Source organism: Anoplopoma fimbria, chromosome 21 (assembly GCF_027596085.1).
Source record: "Anoplopoma fimbria isolate UVic2021 breed Golden Eagle Sablefish chromosome 21, Afim_UVic_2022, whole genome shotgun sequence".
NCBI classification, from domain to species: domain Eukaryota; kingdom Metazoa; phylum Chordata; class Actinopteri; order Perciformes; family Anoplopomatidae; genus Anoplopoma; species Anoplopoma fimbria.
In genome coordinates, this window is record NC_072469.1 from 16,706,484 (window position 1) to 16,718,946 (window position 12,463).

Consider the following 12,463-nt stretch of genomic DNA (forward strand, 5'->3'; position numbering starts at 1 on the left):
GTTAATTGGAATAAAGCTATCTCTGGATCAATTCTTGCATTTCTGTTTAATTGGCCCCATTAACTGGATGTATCAAGAGACACCAGTCAGCCTTTCTGCCAATTTGTTCAAATTATTACTTTTTCCATTATGGTTATTTCATACATTTTAATTTACATGCTATTTTAATTCACATGACATCATCCAAATGTAAAGTCTATTAGCCGAGCTGGAGAACAAAGGGCTAATGTTTTGCATCAACTATATGTAGCCATATGCACTTTTAAGACAAAATTATTATTTATTTTTTTCAAATATGAAGAGAACTTTAAATGTATTATTTTGTTTAATATTGTTTTCTGGATTATAACCGCAACAACAACTGCAGCACCAACAGGCTATCCATAAGCTGCCTGTTTACTGTTACACTGTTTTGATTTGATTTGAAAATGTGATTTTGACATTTTCAGGGATCCTAGGGGTTAATTAGGGGGTCCGAGACTCTGGGAACAAGTGTTTTCTCACAGGGGAATGAGGGATGATTGGTGTGTTTTCAGCCATTATCTGTGAGGCACAAGTGGCAAACATCCCACTAAGCCCATTTTGATGGTTTTGTGGCCGTCCCCGGTCACATCTATGCTACCTCAGGGCATTTTATCAGTCCTTGTGGAAAGCCCTGCTTTCTGCTGCTTCCTTGCTAACAGTGTGATAATGATTATAGCTACGAACACTGACAGAGTAAACAGATGGCTGCTGCTGAATGAAATTAAATTACAGTGATCGATTCCATTTTTTCACGCATCCCCAGAACAGAAATGATTATGGTCTGCTGGCTACAAAGGTGATGGATATTGAATGTTTGCTGAATGTGGGGCTGTAGCTGCCTCCAGTTAAGCTTTTACTCAGGGTTAATTGAATTCTCTTTATCTATTTCATCTGTTTCGTATTTAGTTCTATGAGATTGGTTGGTTGCCTCATTACATGTCTGATTATAAAACAATAGTACAGTAGTTCATGTCAATATACAATGCCCTTCTCAGGCCTCAGTTAGAATCCCATTAAAATTACAATGATGACTTTGATTCAGCCTCTGAAACGCACACAATATGTGAATACTACACAACAGTTCATAAACATTTCCAGAAAATAGCTCATCTTTCCTCCTCCGTTGAGGTTTAAATCACACGAGATGTCACATAACAGTAATTGCTTGCATATAACAAACAAACAAACATTCTCCAGTGTATTGGAGTTTTACTTCCTTAAAGTAAGTGCTCTGCTGTGTGTATAATTATCTCTGAGTGTATACACCTTTAAAAGGAATTAGACTATCACATGCAGATTGTTGGCAAGAACAATCCAAATAACCTTGGGCTTCTTTAACCAGAAGAACAACTGGAATACTATTGTGACTAGGTACCTGTATAAAATGTCCAACTTAAAGTAAGATGTCTACATGAACATATCTTAAACTGATGAGGAAGTTGATACACAGGACATTATGGAGAATCTGTTTTTAATAATTATGACTATACCAGACCTGTCTTATAATAAAAAGGCAGAGCTGACCGACATCATTCAAACCCTGTTACAAAATATGAGGTCAGTGCGAGGGTTAGATGGTTTGACAGTGCAGGAAATGAGAGATTTAAATACACTGGGTCCATTTATTTTTTTTGTGTTGTGAAAGATGTGATTAAGAGTGCGACCTCTGACCTGCCACCAGGGGCTGTGAAGGTCGGCGCAGATTAATTCGATGATGTCACCCATCTGGATGCTGAGCGCTGGACCAGACGTAGGGCTCGGCACACCAAAGTAGTTCCTGGTTACCAGCATCTTGGGCCGACCTGCAAAGGGAGATACAATTCATTTCTGAATTCTGTTTGGGCTTCAAACAAATCTGCCTTGTCAGAATTCACTGTACTACAATATACCCAAAAATATCTGTATATTAGTACATTCCAGTTTTTGTCCGTATTTTCGTTTTTGATAAAAAAGAGACACCTAATTATTTTCAAAACCTTTGTCTCTAATATGTCAACAAAATGAAACAAGAATTTTGAACTAAGTTTCAACACAAAATTTCAGACAATTTAAATTAAACATCCAATTATTCAATTATTTCCTTAATGTAAATAATTAACTGGGGAATTTTCATGGTGATATCTATTAACTGTTTTCTTTTACCCTATGCACATGCGATGTCTTCCCTTTCCTGTTTGTAACTGTCTAGTTTATATCTTATGTTTTATCTTTGTTATCTATGGACCATGGTTTGAAATAAACTGAACTTAATGAAACTGAAAGACTCTATTGATTCACATTCAACATGTGAAGCGTTGATGTATGTTGATGGTTCAACCAAACTGACCACTTTTTAAGAGTAGACCTGAGTATCTGTATCAGTAAAGGAGGACTAATACAAAGTATCATAAGACTTCTACCCATAGATTTCTTCAGTCATGTATGCGTGGCTACATCAGAGTCAGTCTATGTGACCGTATATATATATGCATGTACTGTTTGGCCCCAGGTCTAAAAGGGCATGTTTGCAATTCTAAAGTGCGTCTTTGCTCTACTAAACTATTCATGGCCCCCTTATAGCTGGTAATTAGAGGGAGTATACATGTAAACACTGTGCTGTGTGTGCTGCCCCTGCAAATCATTTGGACCTATTATCATATTACAGATAAGTAACAGTGCACTCTGGTGCATGGCTGGTTATCAGTTTCTTAGATAAGATAGTAAGCAGGAGTGACACTCTTTACTGTTGCGCAATGTATTCTGGCCTGCTGGGTGAAGTCATAAGGAAAATTCAATCAATTTTTCTCAATTATTGAAATTTAATAAAAATTTAATAAAAACGAGTGCACACCTTATTTTTCTGTATACTATGATTGGTTATAATATTGTCTTTGGAGACACTGTCAACATTTCCCTCCCTTTTCTTGGCTACATTCAAGCTAATGCATAACGTTACATACGTTTATTTGTTGAAATGACCTCAGTCAGCACTATTTGATTTTGCACAATGGCCAACTCTGATCCCATTATTCACCAAGAAATCACTGAAATTGAATTATAACTCATCTGTTATGGTGCAGCCACCCATGCTAAACAAATCCCGAGTTCGTATCACAAGCCAAAAGAAAAGTGCATATCTTTCTCTGCATTGTGTAGCGATAGTGTTGTGCAGGAACACAATGTGAGAAAAATAACTTCTAGTGAGAGCATGAAGAAAAGGGTAAAGCTTAAGGCAAATAATAGAGACGTCAACAACATTGTATTGAAAGCTCATACATCTATATCTGGCTTTATTCTCTTTCAGGGTCTGTTCCAGTGCTGTACCACTGAGGCTGGCAGCATGACATGTGCTAGCTTGCCTGACTAGGACTTCTAAAGACACAGGGCCATGGAGAATTGAGTCTTGGGGGCACGAATTGCATTCCTATCCACACAAGGACAAGCCAAGTGTTAGCGCACCTTTGAAAACAGACAAAGAGAGCAGCGTCGTAATATTATGAAACGCCAAGGGCCGGGGCAATCAAATGCCTATTGATTTGAATGCGTCTTCAGTCAGAAATGATTTTCTGCAGCATAATGGATGGAGGGGTGGAAAAATGAGTGTTGAAGCCAGGTTTATGAGAGATTAAAGGCCCTCTGTGTGGTGTAGGAGCAGGCACACACACGCACACACACACACACACACAATTGAAGGATGCTGCATGTTATTCATATTCTGTTCGAGAACGACTGGGAGACGGAAAGCAACAGAAGGAGGGAAACAAAAATACAATGGCTCTACGGTATTTACTGCATTTACTTTACGCGCCTACATACATGCTATTTTATGCATTCTATTTTGGTTTAATTCCAGTTAAGCCTTTCATTTATAGATTGAGTCTCAGCTGTAATGATTGAAATACTGAATAGCTACCGGGTAGACCTTCGTCTCTGACTGAGCCAGGTTACCTCTGACAACAGGAAAAACAATCATGACAGTAGCCAATCATGCAAACCTGTTGCCAATCCAGATAAACAACCTGATAGAGGGAGGTATAGAAGAACTAAAATGATAATGTGTGTGCAAAGTCACAGCCAATACTGCATCTACAGTACCACAAACATGACAACAATCTTACACAGTTTCTATTAACAGAGTACTTCTCTGTTTTATATATATAAATGTTTTATTATAAATGGAGTATCTTTGTGTTTTGGACCGTTATTCTTACAAAAAAAATTAAATGTAAAGAAGTAACCTGTGGCTCTTTGAACTTGTGAGAATTTCTTTTTTCTTTTACCATTTTCTTGAATTTTGGTTTAAAGAATAAATTGTAAAGAAATGTATGTGATTAATTAATAAGGAATATAATGTGTTATTTGCAGCACTAAAAGTTATAAACATAATTGTAACATGAAGCCAATTAGATAAATACGTGGCCTTATTTTGCAGGGAGAGATCAATGTTTTCAAAGCTCACACTAGTTGGTTCTTGCAGTAGGTAAGTAGTAAGTGGATTTTTCTAAAGACCTGAATTACATTCCAAGATCTGGTCATTTGTTTTCGGAGCAACTGTCTCTATGCCCATAAACATCCTCAGTCAGAAAGAAATAGACTTCAGTGGAGGAAGAGAAGACGGAGTGCGAGGATGTCTAGTGCAGTGTTGTGCTTTGAATTTCTCACCTGCATCCCGATCTTTGCCCTGAAGAAAAAATACACACAGAAGAGTTACACACTGAAACGTGCATGTTCAAAAACAAACAAGCACATTTATACACAAACGACTTGTTCTCCACTGATCATTAGTTCATTCATCAGTACACAAATGTGCTACCATGGTGAAAGTCAATATCCTCGAGCCATCCAAACTCAACTGCATCTCCTTACTACACTATAACCAACTAAATCAATTATTAGCTACATTCAGTGAGGTGAATGTGTTCAGTGCAACCAATAAACCCCTCTACTGCTGCACACACAGAATTAACATTTTAACACAGCCATGCTATCTCCCCTATGAAGGCCACATGCAACGGGCCTAACATGGACGGCACTACATAACATATTAAAACCCATATTGCATGCACTGACGCCACAGGCAAACTACCGTGTGTCCAGCTGCAGCAGAAACATTTCAAAGCTGCAGAGAGCAGTTAAACTGATATGATTTTCATGGGCAAATACAGATAGTTTTAGATGCCATTTAGTTAGATTTTGTGTTCCTGAATTTTGGCAATGGTGGGAAACTGCATGAAGCCAGTGGGATATTCTTAAGTATTTACACACAAAATAATATAACTATTACTACTTCCACAACAAAACAAACAAAAACAACCGTAAAACACACTGTATTCATGCAGTCTTTTTGTGTGCATTGCATCAAATCAGTTGGTCGTAAAGTTTCCTCTGTTTTAAAGAAGATTGGATGTTGCATTTTGAATTTGTGTTGAACACGTTTTCTGCACAAAGAACACCTCTCATTGCTATGCAGCACCTGACATCCTGAAATCAGAGCAACAGGGACATTTGTCAATTCACCCCAGTCTTGTGTTTTGGTTAAGATCATCTTTGCATAAAATCTCACCTGCATAATGCAGTTTTAGCCACAGTTATTTGCCCAGTCTAATTTCCTGCTTCGGGTTTATTTTTGAGCATAGAAGCAGTAAAGCACACAGCAGTTTCAAAAACAGCAGGGACAACACAGGTTAAAATCTGCAACAAAAAAAAATCTTGTTTCTTGCGTCATGGAGGCTGCAGCAAGTAAAGTCAATTGGAGTCTCCTTGGCAAATAGCTGCAGGAGAGAGCAGTCTTCAAAGTGCAGCAAAGCTTTGAGGCGAACGGCAGACACAGACGGTATACACATCAACATTGACACACACACACACACACACACACACACACACACACACACACACACACACACACACACAGCAGCACACCTGAGTTCAGCAGCAGCTCACCTGAGTTCTGACGGAGCCGGGATCTGAAAGAAGTTTGAGAACAGGCATAGTGAATGACGGGTTAGCAGGTGCACGCAAACACTTGCACACACTCGTTGGTACAAGGCAACACTCCCTCATTAGTGGAGAAGGCGGACGCTCGTGTCTGACCGTGGTTCGCTTTGTTTTGCTGTGCTGCCACTACCTGACAGCCGGGATAGAGGAGGTAACGAGGCGGGGGGGTGGAGTGGGAGGGTTTGGGCGGGGAGGGGGGGGGAGCAGACCTGAGGTTTTTGCTCCACCAGTTTCTTTCATTGGCTTCCCTGAGGGACGGGTTACACCCCCTAGACACACACCAACACACACCTTTGCGCACACACAAACACACACACGTTTACTCCTATACCTGTGCAAACAGAGCAATTGCATAAACACACACGCACCTTCACACTCGCACACGCTCTAGCAGGCAGAAAGCCACAAACACACAAACACGACTCTCAGCAGGCCTTTGACCTGTTACGCAAACACAAGCTGATAACAGAGACAAATTCAGGCAAACAATGGCTTATCTCTGACACACACACACACACATGTTCAACCCTGAACTGGGATTCCGTGACTGTGTGTTTCTGCAGCCCTGCCTGTGTATTGACAGTATCAGTACATGCAGACATTGTGATGGCTTTCTAGAGAGTGAATAGAGTTCAATGTTGTGGTCAAATCAGTGGTCATGAGCTAAAACTGGTGCAATCAACACATTTAAATGCCTCTCATCACTGTAATTGAGTAGCCTGTTTTTGTGCTTCTACTTTTAGGAGTTTCAGACTTTCTTTTGTTTAGTATGATACTAAAATATTGGTCCTCACCCCTGCACGATTTCCTGTACCAGCAGAGGTAGGAGATACTGTGTGGAGTAATGAGAGGGGGAATTCAAACCGACATCCCAGTCTTCACCAGCTCTCCTGCTGCCGGTGTTGCCCAAATCTACTAAGGTCTGCACTGTGGCAGGGTGGGCCTGGCAGTGGCGTTATTGCCTCTGCAACCTGCTGGCACCATGATAGATGCCAGGTCCAACAGGAGCTGGCAGCTTGCCACGGGGAATACAGACAAACACACGCAATTGTGACACGCAGAGTTACGGATTGCAACGGTTAACCAGCAAGATGGCTCGGTTTTATAAAAAACATTTTGCAGAGTTTTGGTGTCGTGAGAACACAAGCTCCACTTTCAAGACCGAAAAAAAAGTTCCACAAACAAAAAGTGTGAATTTAGTTTTTTCACCTCTTTACGCTCTCTCTCTCTCTCTCTCTCTCACACTAACACACAACACACACACACACACGCACACACAGAGAGGACATGCTAAGCTGGTTTCTGAAGGCCTTCTTTTCATTCCACATGTCTGAAGTTTTCCCACCATTTCTTTCAGAGCTGTCAGTGCTCCTGCACAGGGAGCTGAGTGACAGATACACAACAGGGGCATAATAAAAAAAAAGTTAGGAGGTTCATAAAACTCCTCAGTAAAACTACTATTAAGCTTTGGGGAGCGGTACAATGATACACAGTGACATTGCCTTTAAGGTACTCTGAAGTGTCAAAACCTACCAGGGAGGCGGGGGAGCTTTTGAATGAATATCTGCAATTCTGATCCAATACTTGGATGACCTTGGTTTGTAGAAAAAAAGGGCACTCATAAAGTTCTTATTTATTTAGAGCAAACCTCCTAATTCCCACAATTCCACTTGGTCCGATTCTGTTCAGAATGTCACTGTGTAGCTTTTTTAGGTCACTGTGCATAAATCTCCCTCTTAATCATAATTAGTCACATGAGACACTAATACATCTGTTATTATGTTCATACTGCTATAGTATAAACGTCCAGTTGTGTTCATATGAGTGATTTTAATGTGTCCCTTGAATTCATTTTGTTCTTTGACAAATTGTTAACTGCAGTCTTATTGCAGACTAGATGTGACTGATATGAGTTTGTGCAATAAAGCGAGAGTTGTGGGTTTTATTTGTGTGTGTAAAGCAGAGTGTTACCTGTTTTTCCACAGCTGCCAAAGCGGCCCAGGCATTCTTTATGGGCACCTAAACCACACTTGGAGCACAGGTAGCCCTGGTTAAAGACGCCCCTGGAGACAGACGAACAGGGGAAGGCATCACATGGATTGCTTAATGGTTAATGGAAATACTTCAACAAACACTGGACGGATTGCCATCTGGATGAATTGTAATGACTTTGGTGACCCCTATACATTTCATCTAGCGCCATCATCAAGACAAAAATAGCTGACCAAATGCCTGCAAAAATAATGATATTCCAATCAGCCTCAGCTGTACTTTCTGTTTGGTGTTTTTCAGAAAAATGTAAGCATGCTAAGATGCTCAAATAAGATGGTGGACTCATCATACCTGCTAAAACTCAGTATTATAGAATTGTCATTTTGAGCATGTTCGTATACTAGTGAGATTGGTTTAGGTACAGGTAAATCCTTGAAGTTTTCGAGGTCCTGGACGTTTAAACAAAGTCTGTTCCACCTTAGCAGCACAAGGACACCGGCCAGATTTCAATGCTTTCTACCAAAGTCCAAAAAAACTGCTTCAGCTTACATCTTATAACAGAAGATACCGACATTCTTGGTGTAAATAAAGTGTTTACACACAGGCAGAGATTGAAGCAGCAGCAGCAGTGTGCTGCTCTGTTTTATTAACCATCTCAGAGGCCCTAATTAAAATGACATGAAAGTAAAGGCTGCTTTGCTCTGCTCTCCAGCTAATTGTCTGTTTAACCTCTTTGAGAAAAATAGCATGGCGTCCACGTGCAATAACACTATTACATTTTTGCGTACTTCAGACCTGCAGGGTGTGTGTGTGTTGCATTGGGGAAATAAGTCAGAGCAGTGAATTTAAACCATTAGGACACCGCTCTTATGAAACCTTCACAATTCTTATGAAATCACATGAAAGGAAGGTGATTTTCCTTTCAAATTAAAACTAAAAAGAAAACTTCTAACAGGCATGTTCCTCATTTTCTGATTGACACAATACCTCAGCAAGGCCTGTGCTCTCACATAGATTATCAGAAAACATTATGAGTATAGTAGATCTCAGATTTAATAATACACAGAATAACACTTGACTCATTAGACACATGGTGGTTAGATAAGAGGTTAGATTTCTATTGTGTCCTTTCACGTTGATCCGTTGTTCCTCTACAAGCACTGCAAACAAGGAGCTCTAGCATAATGGTCATAATGAACTGTAAAAAAATGACTGTAATGAAACATTCAAAAGGACCAATAATTATTTAAAGAAACACTTGAGAAATAATCAAGAAATAAATGACACACTGCACTTCAGATGCTTCTTGAGACCTTCCCTGCATTATTCTTGTTTTTCTCATACCTTATCCTGAGAAAATGTTGGTGAATTCAGCGCCTGGCTCTGTATGTTCACAGTGCATCGCCTTATAAAAGGGCTGTAGTGTGACAGATATCTTTTCTCGACTGTCCTCTTTAGGTGAAACCACTCAGTCGTTCTCACTGTGAGAAAGACCATGAGGCGCAGTCCTCTGGGTGCCGATACCATTCAGCGAATTCAAAAGAAACTTTGTGTAGCTGAGGCACATGTGCAGAGGAAGAACGGAGTAAAAGGAAAGTGACGAATAGATTGTTAGGGTACACTGGAGAGGAATAGGAGGAGCGGAGGTCTTTCAAAGGAGTCCTGAAAGGTGTTTGAAGGGAAGGGTCCACGTCTCGTCCTCAGTCTATGTCTGACGATAGCCTTGAAGAAGGTTTTGTGCTGCTTCCACTGTGGGTGTTTGTGTGTGTGTGTGTGTGTGTGTGTGTGTGTGAATAATAAATGGCCTCTTACCTCAGCAGCATGTGGCAAGAGTTGCAGGAGGTGATCCTGTCAAAGGTGTGCATTTTAAACTCATGGAAGTTGTTAGTGGCGTTCTCGGGACGAATGTTGGATCTAAACGAGACATAAAACACAACAAACATTAGATATTGATGGGTTACCATGACGTCCAAAAGATTGTACTAATAGGACTATTATTATCATTGTTATGATAGTTACTATCATTATTACTAATAATTAATTAATTAATTAATTTCTTTTTGACTGATTTCATAAAAATCTACTAGCAGTAAGTTGGAGCTTGGTCAATATAAGTGACAGTAAAGCACCTTTTAGTTACTACATTCTGATTCTGTGTTAGCAGGGACCTTTTCTATTTTCTACTTCAAATTGTGGTCTGATATGATAGTGAGCCGCCAAATCAACTCCGGAGGACAAACAGCAAACAAAGATTTCAAAAGAGTTCTGAAAATCTGCCTGTTTCTGGCATTCAAAATGCAGTGTCACCTAAATTGCAAGAGTTGGGAGTGTCCTTGAATGCACCACTGAGTTTTCAATATAGCCTCTGCTCAGGTACCTCCCTTACCACAGGATGATATTATATAACTTGTTGAATGAAATAAAAAATTGATAAATGATGTTTGTCTATCTAGGGTTTGGGTTAAATATTAAAACTCCATACATCATATGTCACACTGACAATATTTAACTGGATGTGTTGTTAGACTCAAAATCAGAACAAGCAGTTGGACCAAACTGTATAATAAACACTGAGCGCTGTAAGATGTACTACAAGTTACAGATGAGCCCAAATGAATGAAAATGATGTTTTGCTTGTTGCCAAGCTTGTTACAGTTTTCAAATGCTTTGGTCTTTGATGAAAACATGAATTTGAAAGCAAATAAAATGAATAAAAGGTTCACTTATAATTGGAGCCAACAAACCAAACCAAGGTAACAGTAACATTTCACTGTTACCACTCTTTGAAGTGGGAAGGAGAGACTTGCAAATAGACAGGCAAGGTCTGCTTGAAGTGAACACAGAAGTATTCCTGGCCCCTTGGGACATGGATGAATGTGAGGGAGTTTGTGTGTGTGTGTGTGTGTGTGTGTGTGTGTGTGTGTGTGTGTGTGTGTGTGTGTGTGTGTGTGTGTGTGTGTGTGTGTGTGTGTGTGTGTGTGTGTGTGTGTGTGTGAAAAAGACAGAATAGCCTAAGTTTGCCTGTAGCACAAAGGCCTGTTTACATTTTTTTCAAATTTAAGAGGTCTGTCCTTTGTTTTGTCAGTGTTATGATAGCTAGACATGATGACATTGTTGAATAAGCCCTTTGCTTAGTATGCACAGGTGCTACATTTGGAACTCAAACAATTAGTCAAACCGAAGGGCTACAACATGTTCTCTGGAAAATAGGACAAACAGTGCTGAGATAGAAGAAAGTGTTAAAGAAGAAAAAGAGACCTTCAGTAGTGTCCTCTCCTCTGTACTGGGATCAGCCAATATTGTTGTTGACAAAAAATTGCATTTTGCTGACAAGAAACAGGGTTGAGTTTACAATAATAATAATCACACTCAAAGATTCTGAATACATTGCTATGGAATATGACAACAAAAAACCCTCATAAAACCCCCAAGAGCTACCTTCTCCTTCAGACTTGACCTTGAGAGTATGACTGGCCTCTTCCTATTTCTCTGTGTGCTGAAGCTTTTAAAGATGTCCCATGCAACTTTGGACAGTCTGCTGAGAGGCAGCCACTTGAATTTTTCTCTCAAGGATGAAGAGCTCACTCACTGCTGTTGACCGATCTGCTATTAAACATCGCCGTGGGAGCGTTTTCATGTAATTGTCTGGCAATGACTTCCTGTTCTCACGGCTAGTTAAATTAGCCCCAAAAGTTAAACAACCAAATCCCCATCTTTCTCAGTCTCACATCACACCCCGCTTCATTTACCTAATCCTCTTCTTCACTCCCTGTTGAGGCCTGTTGCTTTCCTTTGTTGCTTGAAAATGTTATTTCACTTCTTTTTTTCCCCATACTTTTTATTTCTATATCTTTAGTATAATTGCACCTGCTTGAGAGCCCCACTACTTTTAACTAATAGTCACTGATGCCACTGGTGGTTCATCCAGGGATCTAATAACAGGTATCTCAGCTCTTGCAAAATGAGATGCAGGAGGACTGGGAGGATGTGGGTTTTTGTTGGCTGTTTAATTATCGCCATTCATGTGAGATACAATGAATCGTTTTTCTAAAGAATAGCTGAAATCAAAGCAGCAGAGGCCGAAACATCCTGACTTTTAAAATCTAATTCTTGATCCTACATTTCCCATAATAACAGCATCTTTTGTTGTACACACTTCAGTAAACGTACACATCTTTCAAACTCCACATCTTCAGTTTGTAACAACCCTTTATGTTAAATATTGGAGTCTCCAGGACTAAACCGGTGTAACCCTGAAAACATCACTAGGATATTATTAGGGATATTTATAGACTTTACGAAGCTACACCAGAGTCACAGAGGATATCATACAACTGTCTCCTACTGCACCATTTGTATTATTAGGAAGAATAATACAAATTCCTGTCCTTTTTTTGTGATGAATGCAGCGATTTAAATGTCATTAATAATGTTTTACTTGATGGTTTGAAATGAGGGAATGCAGTTCTGTCTG

At 39.8% G+C, this 12,463-nt stretch overlaps 1 protein-coding gene across 1 annotated transcript in view; it reads right to left on the minus strand.

Moving 5' to 3' along the window:
• Positions 1-12,463, minus strand: part of LOC129110674 (guanine nucleotide exchange factor VAV3) — an 85,542-nt gene that overhangs the window by 17,343 nt on the left and 55,736 nt on the right. Inside the window, exons 16-20 of the mRNA XM_054622834.1 lie at positions 9,802-9,903; positions 7,969-8,060; positions 5,944-5,966; positions 4,666-4,684; positions 1,696-1,826 (exon numbers count right to left, since the gene is read on the minus strand). Coding sequence (XP_054478809.1) covers positions 1,696-1,826; positions 4,666-4,684; positions 5,944-5,966; positions 7,969-8,060; positions 9,802-9,903 — 367 coding nt within the window. The remainder of the gene's footprint in view (positions 1-1,695; positions 1,827-4,665; positions 4,685-5,943; positions 5,967-7,968; positions 8,061-9,801; positions 9,904-12,463) is intronic.